This window comes from Mycteria americana, chromosome 16 (genome assembly GCF_035582795.1).
Source record: "Mycteria americana isolate JAX WOST 10 ecotype Jacksonville Zoo and Gardens chromosome 16, USCA_MyAme_1.0, whole genome shotgun sequence".
Lineage (NCBI taxonomy): Eukaryota > Metazoa > Chordata > Aves > Ciconiiformes > Ciconiidae > Mycteria > Mycteria americana.
In genome coordinates this window covers 9,259,497-9,278,068 of record NC_134380.1, presented here as the reverse complement: position 1 = coordinate 9,278,068, position 18,572 = coordinate 9,259,497, and the positions used below count along the sequence as shown (strand labels likewise).

At 38.7% G+C, this 18,572-nt stretch overlaps 1 protein-coding gene across 2 annotated transcripts in view; it reads right to left on the bottom strand.

The window, feature by feature from the left end:
• Window positions 1–18,572, bottom strand: part of ANKFN1 (ankyrin repeat and fibronectin type III domain containing 1) — a 68,970-nt gene that overhangs the window by 28,050 nt on the left and 22,348 nt on the right. For both annotated transcript variants that reach the window (XM_075518933.1, XM_075518932.1), the window contains 3 exons: window positions 6,132–6,229; window positions 4,526–4,616; window positions 585–692 (listed from right to left, as the gene is read on the bottom strand). In XM_075518933.1, coding sequence (XP_075375048.1) covers window positions 585–692; window positions 4,526–4,616; window positions 6,132–6,229 — 297 coding nt within the window. The remainder of the gene's footprint in view (window positions 1–584; window positions 693–4,525; window positions 4,617–6,131; window positions 6,230–18,572) is intronic.

Below are 18,572 nucleotides of genomic sequence, written 5' to 3'. Positions count from 1 at the left end.
CTCTTGAGCTATTAAAGGCACAGTCTGTTTCTCATGAATGACGAGCAAAGAGCTGGCTAAGATTCGAACTCTCTCCTAGTTTTGATCCATTCTATTTGAAAATGTAGCAATCTCATCTTCCCACTGCATTGTGCAAGTATTTTTCATTATAGATTGGCATCACATCCGCTAGAGTACTTAGTGTCTTCCATTTGGAGGCAGCCAAGTCCCCTCTTTTGATCCAAACCAGTTGTTAACTCTCTAAAGTATTTCTTTATGTGAAAAAATAGAGATCCTTGAAACATTTTAGTGGAATCCTGTGTGAAACTAATTTGAAGGAAAAAACAAATCAATAGGTGTGTAGGGCACAGAGGGAGAAAGGGTGTGTCTGTGCTTGTGTGCATTCTAGCTTTCCGATGTTTTCATCCAACTAATTTCAAGGGTTAAGAGCAAGATAGTACGCTAAAGTGATTCCAGATGGGCCAATATTAATATCTTTCTTTTCCTGATGAATGAGAAGGTATGACCTAGTTAGAAAACTGCTAAAATTACAGGCGCCACAGAGGCTTCAGCTGGTGCCCTACCACATAGATATTTATCCTTACCTCTGCAATTATAATGCTGATGAGCTGCTCGAACCTGCTGAAGGAGACGTTCCAGGGCCTCAGTGTGTCCCCTGTGCCGAGGTTCTCTTCCACTGCAGTCTTTCCAGTCTATTGAACAAAGGAAATAAACAGAAATGAAACACAAAGGAGCAGGAGAAGGTTTTAAAATATTTTCTCGCCTCTGATGCTTCTTGGCTTTAAAGGAGTTTTACATCTAGGCACGCAGGAAAAAATGGCAGTTGTTTTTACGTCTGCTGTTGTTACTTGTACAATAAGTTTCCTTTGCCTTGTGCCAGCTAGGTAATTAATCATAATGATTATTACAAAGATCTCACAATCAGCTCCTAGAAGCTCCTGTAGTGACTGACTAGACAATAGCTATTTCTCTTCAGTACATAAATGGCCTCTGTTGCTGTAGTGTCAGAGCTGCTCTCAGCCGGTACCGTACTGCCACTCTCAGTACCTCACTAAGATCACACTACTGCTCCTGCTGTGTTTTGTTGAGACACCAGGAGGCTAAATGACTCTCCTACAGTTATATAAGAAACCGATTGCAAAGCAGAGAATGAATATCTTCCTACATCCACAGCTAGCTCTGTAGCCAGAGAGACATGCTCTGAGTAAAATAACTTCTGAAAATCTGCTCCCAGCAGAGGTCTGAACAAACGCTGGCAATTCCTGCCCTAGAGTCCACGGTCTGCTCAGCACTGCACTCCTGAGGCAAGAAGCTGCGGTTTCTGTCCCACATACCTTCAAGCTACAAAAGACTTTGTTTGCACTCATTTGCTGCTAGCTACAATCAGAGTCTTGACTTTAAAAAACACACAATCTCATCACAAATAGGAGGATGAAGCTGTGTGTATCAGAGACGAGCTTTTTAATTCCAGACTTGACTATTTTCATACTTTCATTATAATGAGAAAAACGTGTTGCACCAGTTTCCTGACTCAAAGTAATGGTGGATCAAGGTATTAAGAGATCTGTCTGCAAGGGAGACATGCTGCCATCTTGCTGGCATAGAGGCCATGTACGTATTCACAGCCACCAACAAACAGTTTGCTCACTCACTAAATATACAGATCTAGTTTCTAGTGCACGTTTGGAGTCAAGCATTCCTTCCAATGGGCTCACTATGCCAGGGATATAAATATGTATTTGCTGCCATTTAGTATAGCAGCTAGAGTAAGCCCCATGAAAGGGTGGAAAGAGAAGACATTTGCTATCCTGATAGCCTGTGGGCAGTTGTAACAGCTGCAGAGTGGCTATCCTGCATGTTGTACGCTATTGCAGAGATCAAGGGCCAGCTGCATTTATAGCTCTGTGTGGGGAGGCCAGTTCTTAGATCTCCTGTGAGCAGCCAAGAGGAACCAACTGGAATTCACCAATCTCAAAGTGCTTTGGTGTCATCAAACTTGCAGAGTTTCAAACAACCTCATGATTTCTCTATCCCAGTGGTTTCCAAACTTTTTGAGCCTCCAGATTGCTGACTACCTTAAAACTTACATGGAAATCAGACCAGCTTCCCTCATTGTCCACCACTCACATGCTAATGAATAAGCCTAGAAATGTTACTATCTACTATGATTTCACAGACCAGCTGCACAACACTGGCCACCACTTTCCAGGCTGCTACTGTGTATGTGGGGGAAACAGGAGGCCGGTGGCAAGCATTCACTGTCATGCTGTGCAGATGCATCTCCAAGGATGTCACTAGCCTTTGATGCTCTGGGATTGGAATGGATCAGAATTAAGCCCTGAAGCTTTCATTTCCCTTGCATATTCTTCTGGGTGCCGTTACAGACAACTTTGTAGAGTATTAATGTATTCACATTTAATTTTTAGCTTAGGGCCATATTTTGTTATGCAACACTGGTGTAATTTCAGGTTTCTGCCTTCTTGCCAAGCACAAATCTGCTAGTTTTCAAAACCAGTGGTGAAGGCAGTCACGTGGATAAAGGAGTTCTGCCCCTAGTAACTGCAGTGGTAAATGGCATTTTGTCTCTCAAGCTAAAATTCTGATGTTAGTATTACTTAATGAAAGAATTTACATTTAGCTCTGATGGTCTCCCTTGCAGTAAAGCTTAAGCGTGTGTCACTAAGGATACTTAATGAAAATACCACATTCTTGCCAGCTGTTTATATACAGTGAACTGAGTCTGCCTAATGCTTCTGTGTTCATCAACAAAGAAAACATACATATATAGCCATGAAGAAACATTTCTCTTTGCCATAAACTCACAAAAAATCCCATATGTATCAAGTGATGCTCCTGCTGTCCTACAGGGAAATCCAAAAGACTCCTTTTGTTACGTTGGCTGCCTTTCAGAAAAACACCCCCACAATGATTGTCCCGGGCACTTCAGTAGTGCTCCCGTGCATGGTACTGCTCTCCCTGGTGGAAGCAGGGACTGAGCTGAGTTCCGAGCAGCTGCACATGACAACATGGCCCTAATGCCAGCAAATCTAGGACTTTCTGCTACTCTAAAGCCCAGAATCCCTGAGACACTAAACATGGGAAATGAACTTAATTCTCTGCGTAGTTTTTGTGCTGATCCACTGAAATCTGCAGGGAAATGTCCCCTGCATCCCAAAGCTTTGGCACTGGCACATATTGTCGGATTTCAGAAGGTTAATACCAGTGGACAAGAAATAGACAGGGAAAACAATGCAATATGCTCAAAGCAAAAGTTTGTATCGTACAAATCTACAGTCTTAAATGCCACCTATCTTGCCAGGAGTGCCCTGTTCTTTGGGGATATTTAGCTGAATAACTAGCAGCTACTGTAAAACAGTCTGTTTCTCAGCTGATGTAAATTTTTGGTTTGTGGGACCAAATCCTGTGTAGTTATACCTGGCTATAGTCAAGGTAATTGCATGTCACTAAGTTATTTAAAACAACTCTATAGTAGTGAGTTATCCACATAGCCTAGAGTAGAATTTTGTCCCACAATTGTAGCACATTTTTATTCTCAAACAGAATATTTCTTTAGCCTAGTTCTGGTTTTATTCTGGGGTAAACAAGAGCAAAATTGAAGCAAAATGGGACAATGGTACTGCAAGAGCCTCATTTATCCAGCCCTCTCCATTATAACTACGGAGAGTAGGTACAGCTTGCTTTATTTTCTCACATTAGCGTGCAAGGTTATTAAATTGTTACATTAGCCTAATAAAAACAAGTGCTAATGCAATAAAAAGAGAAGTCCCACTTTACTGCATTAATCAATACAAGGGAAGCTGTAATATGCTGAGCCAGTTTGGCAGTGAACACTAAGTCTGGAAAAGCAACTAACAATAAGATGTAATTATAATAGATTAAAAATTACAAATGAAAAATCATAGTCCTAATGGAGTCTGAGAAAACCTGTCATAGGTTTGAAAAGGAAGAAAGGCTTTTGGACATGTCTGGAACACTTTAGTGCTTACGGGTTAGATCCTATCAACATGCATGTCCACACTAGAGTATTTACATACAGGATGCTGTAAGAATGGGCCAGTGAATGGGATCTATAACGCTACAAGGTAGAATACAAAATTACGTATGATACATGTAAGTGTTTTGGTTCTAGCAGTTCGTATTCAGGTTTTGATCTGTTCATGTACTGACAAATGAGGTTCCATATAGGAGAACTCTATTAAGAGAAATGAAGGTTGAAATATTTCTCATTTTTCTTAAGTGTTAGTGACTAGATGACAATGTTCTATCAAAGGACTGGAGAAGAATAAAAGATAAGACAAGTAAATATACATATATGATTGTTTTGCTTATTTTTGGGGGGTGGAAGGAGTTGAGTTTTATTTTTTTCTGTATTTCACTCCTAGATGACATGGCAATTAAATCATGAACTCCAGAATATTTGTCTTTTTCTGTTCTTTGAAGAGGGAGAAATTCTTACAAAGCAACATCACTAATCAAACTAGGAGGGTAGACAAACTCAACCTACTTGAAGGAGAAGCATATTGAGGAGTAGATTTGCGTGGAGGTCCCCATCCTCTCATGTTGTATGCTGAAACATGGACATAATACCTTTGGCCCTGCAAATGGAAACAACTGCAGTCAAAACTATCACTTGACTCAAAATCTTGGCTGTAATAACTGGAAAGCAGTCCCTCCCAAAGATGTTTTCTTTGAAAAACTTAAATAGCTTTCAGTGGCATCAACTGACGCACCATGACAGATTGAAACAGCACAAAGATTTCAGGACAGGTGATCTGCTGAGGGTTAACAAAACACACCAATTCCAACTGACAAACTGCAATCTCTCCTTCCAAAGCCAAACCCTGGGAACTCTTACAATCAGACTTCAGGAATGGGGACTCCCCTTTTTCCTGTTATATTTAGCAGAGTCTCTCTACCAGCATAGCAATGGAAGAAACTTCATTTGGCTGCCACTGAAATCAGTCAGACCTTTATTACTGATTTTGATGCATAAATCTAGGCTGATGGAGAGTACTTCTGAAAGTCTAACATTTAATTTAAATGTTACATGCTTTGGAGAGTATAGACAAACACACAGTAAGCACTGTTCTTAACATGTGCCTATGGAAGTGACTGTGCAAGCTTGCTTGATTTTAACTTAAGAACAGTTACTCTGTTTTGTTAGAAAATGAGAAACAGAGTAAATGCATACTGTGGCTCAGCTCTCTGGAAGAGAGTGTGCTTCAAATCAAAGACTTCTTCAGATAAACGGCTAGAAAAAACCAGTATTTTTTTCTATTCTATGTAGAGGCTTTTATATTGTGCCCATTGCTTACTCTTTAAAGTTACTTCTCTCATTTTGAGAGCCCATGTTTTGGGGCACTGGCCAGGGTCACATGCATATCTCCCTCTACTATAATTTTGTAGGCCTGATTCAGTGTGCAGTGAATTCAGTGGGAAGGCTCCAGCTCAGTGGATGCTGGATGTGGCCTCTCTGATGATGTTTCCAGTGGAAATTGTTGTATTATGAGCAAGCTTTATTTTCATCAAGTATTTTGTGAATCAAAATTTGCTTGCACAAATGGTCCTGAACAGCCTGTAGGAAAAAAACTTTCAGACACATGGTCAAAATTATTCTGCTTAAGAATCCATATGAATATTCATCAATTTTCTCCATTGTTTACCCAGTTCTTATCAGTGTAAACATTTATACAAAAATAAATAACAAAAATGAAAATGATTGCCATCAACATGTGTGTTCCTGGAAGAAGTAGAAGAGAAAGAACTATTATTTTAGCTATTGGTCATCAGAGTCAGGACTAGATCTTTCACGAGTCTTTGATCTGCACTAAGATTATCCTGTGATCCAGAAAACAACAGCTTTCACTCCAGTCTTTTCTGATCTCCCCTAAGCATGACAACTTATAAAACAGTTCATGCTGTCTGTTTATTCCTTTGTGACTTTTTGGATTATGGATACCAGACATATTTTGCTTAATGACTGGAACTTGTTGCTAGAAGAAAGGCACTCTATAGTTGTTACCAACAGGCATGGATGCAAATTATCAGTGTCTTTTTAGCACTGGGGCGGCAGGGGGCATCAAGATCTAAATGAGTCATTTGGCACTTACCGTTCTGAGACCCGTGATGGTGCACCTCAAAGACTGAAGATTATCCATAATTATTTCACCAACCAAAGGAGAAAAGTCTTCTGAAGAGCTCCATTCCACTAGGAAACAAATAGCAGGAGAAAATCAAACCAGATACCCAGTCCAAGCAAAGAATTCAAAGTACGTGAATCACTCACAGGTTAACTTTTCTCCTAGCAGTTTTGCATTCCATGGGGATACTAAAAGTCATGTTTAACAATAATGTTTAGCAAAACTTTATGCAATAATTAAATCATATCTTTGTGTATGAGAGAGAAAAGCAAAATATTGCTCAAAAGCTTTTCAGGAAAGAATGCTTAAAAATACACTGCAATACAAATTACATTCAGTCAACATTTGCCCTCATTTAAACAGTTTCCTTTTAAAGAAAGAGAAGTAGTGGAAAAGAGTAGGTAGAGGATTTGGACCTGCTAAAGCCATTTGGCAGTTTATACATCCAAACCAACAAGAAGTACTGTTTTGCAATTGGATCTGCATAGGTAGGCATGGGCAGAGAGTCCTTTTGGCTCCACGGGTCCACAAAACTTTCATCACTTAGCCTTGGCTAATTTGTATAGAAATATCCTCCTTGGATGAGATCCGACACTCACTAGAGTCTCTTCATTGGTTTCAGTGGGTTCTGGCTCTCTTGTCCAAGCCTGATGCTGCTGTGGTCACTGAAATTACAGACCTCCACAAGGACCTATTAAGTTGTATCCACTTTTGAAGTGAATTAAGTGGCACTGGGCTGACACATGCCTCCCAACCCGTTCTGCAGCCTAAATTATGATGGGTACCTTCACCAAAGTGCTCCCATCACCTTGTACAGACAACTCATATTCCTGCTTAAGGGGTTATGAAATTAGTAGTCCTGCTGTCAGTACTCTTCCTCAGTACTTGCAAAAATGAATGTGCATGTAAAATAGTATCAAACAGACCATGAAAAACTACTAGATTATTTTAAAAAAAGAATATATGTAAGTGGGGGACTGATGGCTGCAGGTAGGAAAACAGCCTCTTTCTCTTAAATTATACTTTATTAATGACAGGTACGGTGATTAGAGTTAAGGTTAATCCTGGAGTCATATGTCTCGGATTTAGTAACTTGTACTTCAGACTCAAACTTCCAGGAAAACCTATCAAAAACATAGTGAAATTAATCTCTTAAATTCTTCTACTGTAGATGTGGGAAAACCCCATCAATTTTCTGGATTTACACCAAAGTAGAGAATTCAACCCAAAGCTTTCCCTTTAAGATTCACAAAATAGTTTATAGATACTTTATTTGCATATTTATTAGTATTGGAGTCAATAATTTAGAATAGACCGGAGGGTATAGGTATTTTAATTTCAGCATGTGGAATTTTCATCTTCTGGCTGTGTCATACTGCTATTTTCACCTTAAAAGAAAAAGGCTTCACAGAATTTTTTGCTCAGTATATACGTTTAACTGCCAACACATTTTTCTAAAATAGCCAAGTATCAATAGCACAACTCACTTTTCCTTTCTCTCCTAATTGCTCCTTTTCTGTGATTGCAGTTTGTGAATGCACAGCATGCTCTGCAACGTTTTTGTATTTGCTGCAATGAAAAGGATATTGGTTTTGTCTATTGTCTTTGAACTACGAACAGTGTATATTTTTCTAGCTTTCCATGGGTTTTAAATACCTAATTACTGCCACCTTTAGTGGAAGCTATCTCTGTACATTAGAATGAAAATGTAGAGACTGTTATGGTACCGTATTGTAGGATTTTGTTGACAACTTAATTATAGGAATACTTGTAAGTACCATTGAACTTGATGGCCTGTCAGAGTTTCCATTGTAAACCGTGATTTTCAGGGTTTATAACTTCACTGTATTAAATCATTGAGGACATTGTATACATGCTGCAAACTTAGACGTGTTGTCTGTCTTCCAGAAGGATAAATTGGAGAAACCCTGTTCGAAGTCCTGAACGTGTTACCAACGGGCTTGCAGTCACTTCAGATACATTTTTTGGTTTTTTTTCAGAGATTCACGTAAAGCAAGATAGTGTCACTCAGGACAGATTCTGCCAACAAATCCTGTCTTCATTGAGGTCCCCAGGCATGACTGAGTGTGCTTCACAGCATGAGGGGCAGTGGTAAGGTTGTACTTTAGGCAGCACAAAACAAAAGCCAAGGGTGAAATAAGCAGCTTTAAGCTGCTTTTGAGCTTCCCAAATTTTTAGCTCTTCTATGGACTGGCGACTGCCCAAACATAAACTGGTAGTTCAAGAGGCATATTTAAATTTGGGTAGCTTACACAAATAAACATTGCAGCCCTATTCTTGATGTGGGTCTCCTTCTCAACCCTTCCACTTCTATTCTGGCATTTAGAAAAGTGCTCCTAATATTTAGAGATCCTAGCACGCTGCCTGAAGAGGAAATAACTGCCTTAATCTAGACAGGATTGCAATCCTACACGTTTGTAAGCATGTGTACAGCAGGAACATCATGACACTAGTATTATGACTAGCAACGGCATGGCAGTTTGTTCTCAAAAATAATCAAGGACGACTGAGTTCAGAGAAAGAAGCTGAGTTACCAAGGGGAGAAAAGGCTGACATTGCCTTTCAAGCAGTCTCAGGAACAGCTGAGGAAGTGGGTTTTGAAATAATAAATCACAGCTTTGCTCTGATGTTCTAGGGCAAACTGTTGCCCTACTCATGTTGGTAGTGAAACCCCAGGTGCAGGGCAAACACCCTCATCCACTTGCTGGGTAACACCATGATCTCCCAGTCCTTTGAAGGACAACTACTCCCTAGGGAGGGTGACCGAGCCTGCTAGTCCTTTCACGAGGTACTGAGGAGAGCTGTGTACTCCTCTGATCCCCTCAACCAGCCGAGTCTTCCCTGGCTACTAGGCTGAGGCTCAGCTGTGCTTCTCATTATACAGCCAAGTAATGCCAGCATTTTGCACTTATTTTTTTAGCTTACCCTGTGGTGGCTGAGACCCATGAAACTGAAAACATAGGAATATGATATTAGCTTGTGGATCAGGTTATGGTTATCACTATGATTGAGAACCCCCCTTTTAAAGGATATTTACCTAAGAAGATGGTATATACAAAGTTATTCAAAATTAAATTTTCAAATACATATATTGAAAAACCTCACATTTGGAAAAAACCCTGCCCCCCCAGTTTCAATAAAAATTTCCATAACTGAAAAATAAATATTTTTTGAACGGCTGTGTTGGAATAGTGCCTTCTTTTTCCCCTTGTTTCAAAGTACTACTGAAAACATATCAACAGAATACACTGAGGCATTACTATTTTTGACAGAATGTCATTCTCTGACTCATGATATCTGTCATAAAGAAACTCATTAAAAGTTTTGGAATTTTTTGCTTACTTTTGATTTTAACAAACTTTTTTTTCCCCATGATTTTACTGATTCAAGTGAGAAGAGAATGACATGATATAGTTTTAAAGAAATGCAAATCAACTTAAGTCATTTATCACTTAAGTTTATATCTCCTGTTATACATGGCGAGATTTCAGCTTTCTACCATAATGGTCATCTAAAAACAATACATAATATTCTACTCTACTCATTCATTGGTTATTAAACCTTTTAGAAGGATGTGAATACCAGTGTCCCTATATCACAGATGGGAAAATGAAAGCAAGAATAGATAGAGCATCTTGTTCACTCAGCAGGCCCCAAAACAACAAAGGACAAACACCTATGACCTATATTACATTTATTAGGCCAGTGCTGCTCACACTTTCTGGCTATGTGGGATATATATATAGCTCTTTCTGGTACCAATACAATGTTACACATCCATGGTCTTACCCTTGTGATTAACGCAGATCTAAAAATTACGTAACTTTGTGCATGAGCAACCCATCATGAAGATTTTGCTAAAACTTTGCCTGCTTTCTGAAGGAGAGTGCTGGGAGAGACTGCTCTGGTAGTAAACAAAAAATATCAACCATGTGTGTAACTCTGAGTAGTTGGGACTTTAAGAAAGAACAACAGGCTAGCTAACCTCAGCACTTTAAAAGTCGAATATAAAAATGCTCAAGTATAAAAACCTGAAGATGAAGAGGGTCCTTCATAAGAGCCCAGGAACAAGAGCTGGTCTTGTAGACTGTACCAAATGTGCTGTAAAGGACCTGAAAGCTGTTGGGTGAATTAAGGATGGAGCATATTCCAGTCCTGTTCTGAACACCCCAAAGGGCTGCTTTGTCGTGAACGCTGAATGTCTTTGCTGTTGCGGCTTTCCATCTGACACTTCACGTTATGTCAGAGCAGGGGTTTTTTGTGTGTTTAATATATTGGTGACTATGTGTTTTAATGAAGGTGCCCTGTATTCCAGAGCTAGCAAATGCACGATGTGTTGCTGCGGTCGCCAAGATAAGTAGTAATTTTTAAATAAACAGCAGTATAAACAGTTACATAAAACTCATGTAAATTGCTGGCACATAATTTTAGACTGGCTTAAGTTATGTAACTTACTTGTGGCCAAGTTGTGTTTTTTTTTTTTTAATACTCGATTCATGCACTTTAAAATAAAGGGAGAAGTTTATTTTCACCTGTTTCTTTTCCACTCACTATCTTTCTGTTACACTGAGCATGCCTTAAACAGCTTATCAGAGAGGTTGACAGACACACAAGAGACAAAGTGAAGGCACAAAACACGTCCTAACCCTATCGTAGATTCATTCAGGAAAGCACCTTGTCCTGAGTCAAGTAAATAGCCCCAGCCACAGTAGAATTTGTCGCTTCTCTTGGCATTTGTTTTTGCTTGCACTTAAATTACTTGCTGAATTGCTGAGTAGATTAATTAGACCAAGGGACATGAGTTCTGTGGCTGAGTTGATGGGGTCTACAGAGTACTGTACTGAGCTGGGATTCTAGATTTTATTCTTGCATTTGCTACTGACTTGCTGTGTGACCTTGGGCAAAGCATTGTGCCACTATGGCTTTTAACCCAGACTTAAGCAGCAAAGAATCTCTCTCCTTCCCTTCCTCCCTATGTCCAGGGCCTAGGCTGAAGGACACTGTGATCTTAGGTTGTGTTTCCAAGGGCCTCCAAACAAATAATTGCGTTGTTCAATAGCTTCCTTTGAAATGTAAAACTGAAAGAGAGCACTAACACCGGAAAACACTTCACACCATCTTTTTCTGCCTGCTGATCTTTACGAAATAATTTTAATAATTTACACTCATAATGTCTTAGCAGCTTGATTTAAGGATATTGAACACTGCCATTTGTGTGAATAAAATCAGGGTGAAAGTTCCTAAGCAAATATTTAGAAGTATAACACAAGTGAAGAGAATTGAACACTAGTGAAAAGCAGGAATCAGTTTGTTGGTGTAGACAGCATCACCAGCTCAGATGGAGAACATTGTTTGCAGTATTTAGTCAGCTCCTCCTAGCTGCCTTGAACTGTTTTTTCCAGCCTGAATTAAGAAAGGAACCTAATTTTTGCAGATTTGGGTTCAGGCTCTGTTCATGCCTCTCTTATGTTTGGAAATTCTCCAAAGAATGATAGGAGAAAGACAAGTCATACCAGCTGTAGGGAGTACTTACAGAGAGCCCAGCATAGTGCTTCCATTAGGAAAAAACAAATGTTTGGTCCTGAGGAGTTTGTATTTGTTCCCATGGATTTGGTTTTTTTGCGTGAAGGGTATAATCCATCCATAAATGCACGCTAACTTAGAACATCTGGAATTGGTTGCATTCTGCTCAATAAGAGTGTAGACAGGGACAATACGATACGAGCCACAGCATTTACAAAAGGGACAGGTGAACTTTTCATTTGTTTGTTTGTGTAGGGACTCTAACTGTGATTTACTACAATGCCTAAGGGACTTAGGCATATTGCTGTGCAAACACAGAAGTTAAAACAGTGTAGTCATGGCCTGTGACTAGGATTTCTAGGTACTACTTAAATTAAAACCTGAGCTCCTAACTACTCTAAATACTAGTGTTCATTATTTTGGATCTTATCTATTATTTCAGTTATTTCTGTAAACTTATTCAAGGCTTTTTATACAGGGTCAGTAGAAACGTTAATAAGGCTGAAGAGGAATGAAATAGATGCAAACAAACAGCACTGTGTGCATGTGAAGTAAATCAAGCACTGCTGTGTTTTAGTGGGAAAGAGCTACGGTGGGTTTAAGGGCCTCTCATCAGAACAAGTCAGAACAGTACCAAGAAGAGTACCAAGAAGAGCATTCCTAGACTATTCCCAGAGAGCACATCTTCATTTGAAACTTCCATGGCTATAGATCTTCATGACACTTGTTTCAGAGAATTTTTTTAATAATCCAACACTTTATTTGCAGTAAAGCTTCTTCCCAAACAGCTGCGGGCTCCTTTACCTTTTACGCCTGCTAATAATAACCAATGATGTTAAATAACCTTTCTTGTGTCCCTTTTTCTGGATGTTCCTTTGACCCAGGCCAGAATACTCTATTTCTCTTGATGTTTATGGGAAGCATTATGACAGCAGGCTGGGTGCCAAGGACACATCTTTGCTTGATCACGGTTTCACTAGTTCATCTTATAGCAAATCTACATTATATAAATGATTTATAAGATACTATTTTTATGACATTGTAATAAAAACCTCACCAAGAGAAAATAAAAAAGTTATTGACTGTTTTTTCTCAAGTATTTAATTAGTGTTTTCTAAGTACTAACAATTATTTATCCATTTGTAATGAGGTCAGCTATTCCAGTACAAGAAGGAACTTTTTTTCCTTTCTGTTAGTGAAAATGACATTTCTTACTAACATTTTATAACTAACTAAGAAAATGTGCCATGTGAGTGCATATTGCCTTCCAACGTGAGCCAGTGGTTAAAAAGCTACAATGGATTATAATAACAGCCAAGATTTGTGTCTCAGCCCTGCAATGACAAACATATCCCACTCTGGCTGTGGAAACAAAAGTGAGAGAAAATACATGTTAGAACTGTGAAAAGGGACTGGAGAATAAATGGGGTTCTTATGCAAAGGCTTCACATCCTAGAAAGGTATAACAGGCTTGGCTCCGATTCAGTGAATTTCCACTCCCAGTGAGTACGTTTTACTCATGTAATCTGTGTAACCAAAGCCAGTGGGGAAGCTTATGAACATAAGGACTACGCATTTGTGTAAAGCATGCATGGGTTAGGCTCAGCTTCTTCCCAAAACATACTATGTTAAAATCTAATTAATAATGAGCAGTTGGGAAAATGCAAACAAAAAAGTAATCTATCACAATGTACGAGACAAACCAGAACACTGCACAGCACTGTTAACAAAGAAAGTAAATACACAAACGCTAATTCAAGTAATCTGTTTAATGGGATTCCACTGCTTTTCCTCTGGTTCTCCTGTAATTTTTTTTTAAAGAGGGACTTAGCTGCATAGATGTTAATTAATTATATTTAAGGCTCTTATTTCTTTATAAACTAATCCCTACAGTAACTTAAAGAGCTTTCACCTTTCCCTAGCACTGCAGCCAGGTGTTGCAAGCAAAACAGTCTTGATTTGGGGAATTTTTTACTTAATTTAATTTATTGCCAATTAACACAAACTTCTTATCACTCATTCAGAGTGAGAAGAAAGAAAACATAAACAATTAAACATTTAATTGAACACCGTTCCACTGCCTTTCCCAGGCTCAACTTAAGCCAAACACCTATCCTTCCCCTTTCCTACTGTCAACTTTCCTTGTCTCCACCATGAGGTTACACTCAGCGATGGGGTTTTCCATTGCATTTCGAGCTAGCTGGGCCAGTTGTGACCAGCACCCAGCATCTCCTGACCTCCTCCCACACCTGTGGCCCCTGGCTACTGAAACCTGCCATATATACCCAATACCGTACTCAGGCGTGAACTAAGAGGGTGCTCATGCATGAAATCATGGGGTGCTCAGACATGAGTTAATAGGGTGCTCATGTGTGAACCAGCTGGGCGTTCATTAGTAAATTAAATGGGTGTTCATGCATGAACTGATTGGGTGCTCATGCATAAATTGATTGGGTGTTCATGCATGAACTAATTGGGCACTCATGCATGAAAACAGTAAACCCTGCAATTTATGCTCAATACATGAGGTTGCAGCAGATCCAAAGGCCTGATTCCAAATTTCATTCATTTATCAGTTCTGTGGCTCAGATCTAATCACTAGAACAGTATCTGGTTTTGGTTGGAGAGGCAAACTGACTATGGTTTAGACCCTTTATGCTTGTAAATGGTCCAGAAAAGTCCATGATGGACCAGAGAAGACTTCAGACAAAGCGGTGAGCAGGGAAACTTTGCCACAATCCCTTTGAAGACATTCTGGTTTTGTTTAAGTCTCCAGTGAGGAAGCATTCCCAAACCCATGAATCAAATGATCTGCTAAATGAGAAACCTCCTTCAAGACAGAAGCTGAAGGTCTTGAGTTCCAGTCCTGCCACTGACTGTAAGAAATTCACCTTTTCTATGCAATACCTATGAACTGGAAGCTTAGCCACATGCAAGTAATTTTTTAAAATACTTATTAATTTTGGTAAGTCAAAGCAAATGTAAAAGGTAAAGCAATGTCTAAAATTCAGCAACATCATGATACGAGCCTTTTTTCTTAGACACTAAAGGCAGACAAAACCAGAGCCTATATGTCTGGGTTTTCTCGTAGCTATTCATCTTGAGCTGCTGTTCAAAATCCTTATAAAACACAAAGCAGGAGGAAAGAATGATTGAATTGAGTAACTGGTGTCTGATCAACTACATTAGTTAATTACACCATCACTTAATATGTGATCCATCTTCAAAGGTGGTTTTAAATACATAGAAAACTTAAAAAAATAGAAATTCTTAAATTTTATGTTAAGTCCAACACATACTACAGACATTGACAGGAGCTAGAAATAGAAAGGTTTGTTTTAACATTTATACATTTCTGTACTTGCTAGGCATAAAAATAGAAGTCAAATTGCACAGTCCTGTTAGCTACCAAAATGTAATGTGCAAATAAAGCGCCCAGGAGACCTAATAAAATGCCATAAATGAACTACTGTAAAAAATATCAGACCACACCTATTCAGCAGGATAAATTCAAATGTCTTACAAAGAAATGTATTCTCTTTCCTTTTTATGGAGTAAGAACTATTTTGGGGAAAGGAAGAATGAGTTTCAAAATATACAAAGAAACTTTGAATAATAAGCAAAAAGGGTTTCAAGATCAAGTTGAATGCAGAATGCTACTTAATTCCACTATAGACTGCAATGGGATCAAGCAGTGACATAGCATCTCCTTCAGAAAGATGCATAGGTATTAATATTAAAGCACCACATTTTCATACCTAAGATTCACTTCTACAAGCATTAATTTCCATAATGAGGGCTCTTCTAGAAATCAAAGAAAGCACAGGCTTGCTGTTTTCTACTCTGACACTGCTATGTGAACAGTTAGTTGCCACCAAAGTGGGGAAAAAGGCTGGAGATGTCATATATATATGTATTTAGGTCTTTGTGTAAGCTCTACCTATTAGACTAGCCAAATCTGTCTGGAGTCAAACCCACTGTACAGTACTAGAAGGATCACTGCCGGAAGCCTGCTATGGAACAAATCCAAAATTGATCAAACATGGCAAGGCAGCTATTGATAGACAAATCAAGTACATAATTACAAAACATATGGTATATGCTGTTTGTACGTGCTCACAGGGACAAGCAGAAGCCCACACAAAATGATAAGATTATTTGGTTGTGAAAGGATTACCCCTGACAATAAAACATGCAGAATCACACAAAATTTGTAGATAGTTTTTGTAAAATCTTTGAGGTTTTTCACACTGAAATTTTCAATGAAAAATTTCCATTGACAGAGTGAGATGTCAACTGCGAATCTCAAATACAGATTTTTTTTGAGCTACAGAACATATATCATACAGGCCCAACCTAGCAGGCTTCCTCATCCCATGATCTGAGGCACTGACTGTTAATGAAAAGGCAGCTCCGTTCATCCTTTAGTTGAGACTTCCTATGATAACACCAAATTGCACCAGCCTCTCCTGGACAAAGGTACTTGCCTATAACCAACCCATTTCATGCAGCCATGCGATAGCAACATACTGTGGCTACTGCATATTTAGCTAGAACTGAACCAGTGATTTTAAAGACAATTTAAATTATTCTCATGCAAAAAATTCTGAAATGAACCACAAACTGCCTTGGAAGAAGAGAGGCAGGGAATTACTTTTTGTCAAAATTTAAGCAAGATGTAACTCCTCCTTTCCTGATCGAAGCTGACATGTTTTTTTTTTTAAAGAGTTACACTGACATAGAAAATAAAAAAATCTGCTATCCATCCAACAGAAATCCTAGAATGCAGCTGGGCAGTCATGACAAACATGAAATATTCTGCTAAAATAACAAACTAAACAAAAAGGTAACAAGGGCTAAAGTGGCCTAGACAGCTTAGCATCACTATCTGGAAAATAACTTGGCATCCAAGTCCAGAGCTACATCCAAACAGAGAGAAGATCAGCTCTGTTTGCTACATCAAACATGGCTCAGATTTTTTTCTCTCTTCCTCTCTCTTCAAACATAAATAGTTCCAGGCTCTTAAATAAATTAGCTTAACTTTGGTTATACAAGCCGTTTCATTTTTTCTCCAAAAGGGAATATAGATGTTTGTTTAAAAATTGTAAATAAAACATAAATGGAGATTTTTCCATTGTATAGTGATCCTCTCCAGTAGGTAATGATCAGCACGATATCCATTTTTCTTCCTTATCCTATACTTGGGGATCACAGCATTATTATGACTACTTCTGATGGGAAATGGATGAAAAAAAAAGATGCAATAAGAGGAGGTTTACCTGTACTCACTCACTGTAAAAGCAAAATAATAATCAGGTTTAAAATGCACAGAAAATAAGTGCAACAAAATACTCACCATTACTTGTAATTTTGTTCTTTAAAAAAACCTGCTTTATGTGTACGTGTTGTGTGGAACATGTGAACCCTAGAAAGGCTAGTTAGTGAAAGACAACAGTTTTTAAAAGCCTTACGAGCACTTACCACTCGGCTCTATTGGGACTGTTCTAGGAGTCAAGTGGTGCCTGTCTGGATTATGTTGCTGCTGGGATTTTTTGCATCAAGATAGTTACAGGAGTGTAGCTCTAGCATAAAAATACATCATGCAGTAACAATATGACAGTGTAAACAGAAGGTTCACCCTAGCTTCAAACTGTGGCAAGTTATTTTGTATATTAGTGTGGAACGTTTCGATTGTGTTTTCAAAGATGTAAAACTAAAGCAGGTCTTAAGTAGTTCCATGATGGGATTGTGAAGTTTGGCTTTAGGGCATGATTAGCCAAGGGCAGAGGTTTTTCTTCTCAATATTACAGTGATGCTTCACATCCTTCCTAAAACTGGCTGGGGTGAGGTGTCTCTGGCTTTGAATCTTTCTCTAGCATGGAGCAGATTATTACTGTTATTATTGATTTATGTCATACCCGACTGCTTCCAGCCTCAAAACACTTTACTAAGTTACAATATACATAGGAATCATTTCATGTCAGCCACCACCACGCTGTAGCCTTCTCTGGAGGGAAACTGAAGGGAGCCATTAGGATGGTGCCTGCAACATTAAACAACAATCCAGGAGAGGAAGTAAAGAATACTCTGGCTCCTTAAAGCAATGGCTCAACAGAATGCAGTCACTGAACTGCCATCCAGCTGGGACACCAAAGTCAATACGCATTCACCGTGTGTGGTTAAAATTAAATCTCCTAATGAAGTGAGATGGTTTTAGTGGTTAGAGAGTGAGTGCAAAGTATTAGTCTCCTGTATTATTATTTGTAAGTTATACAGCTAACAAGGGAAAAGATCACACACAGGAAAATAGCAGACAGTTAGATAATGTTCCAAGCCCAGTTTCTAAACGACATTTGGGCAAATAAAGTTTTGGAAAAATATGTTAAAAAAAAAAAAGATGACACAGAAAAAAATTCTCAATGTTTTTAGGGAACTAAACTAAACTGAACAGAAGTGATGTCAGTTTTTATCCCCTGTAATTCAAGTCCAGAGAAAAGAACATTATTAGCTTCTGTTAATGAGCAGGTATTCCCTAAACACTGCTGCAAATGCTCCTGAATTTTAATTTGCTTAGAAAAAGAAATGGTAAAGTATTGAGGGGAAAAAAAACCCTAACAGCTTATTTTTGTCCCTGAATTAGCAAAATGTTTAGATGGTTTTCTGGATAGGAGGTTTATATACCTGACTAAAAAGATCCTCACGCAATGTTATCAAGCCCTCCTTTCAGGGCTAGTAATTGCTAGCTGGTTCTAATCATTCTTGCAAGTGATCATTTGAAAGGTTCATTTTATGACCTCTCAAACTAGCACAAAGAATCTCACTCCATAATGTAATAAACAATTCTACGATCAGTGCTTAATTAATTCC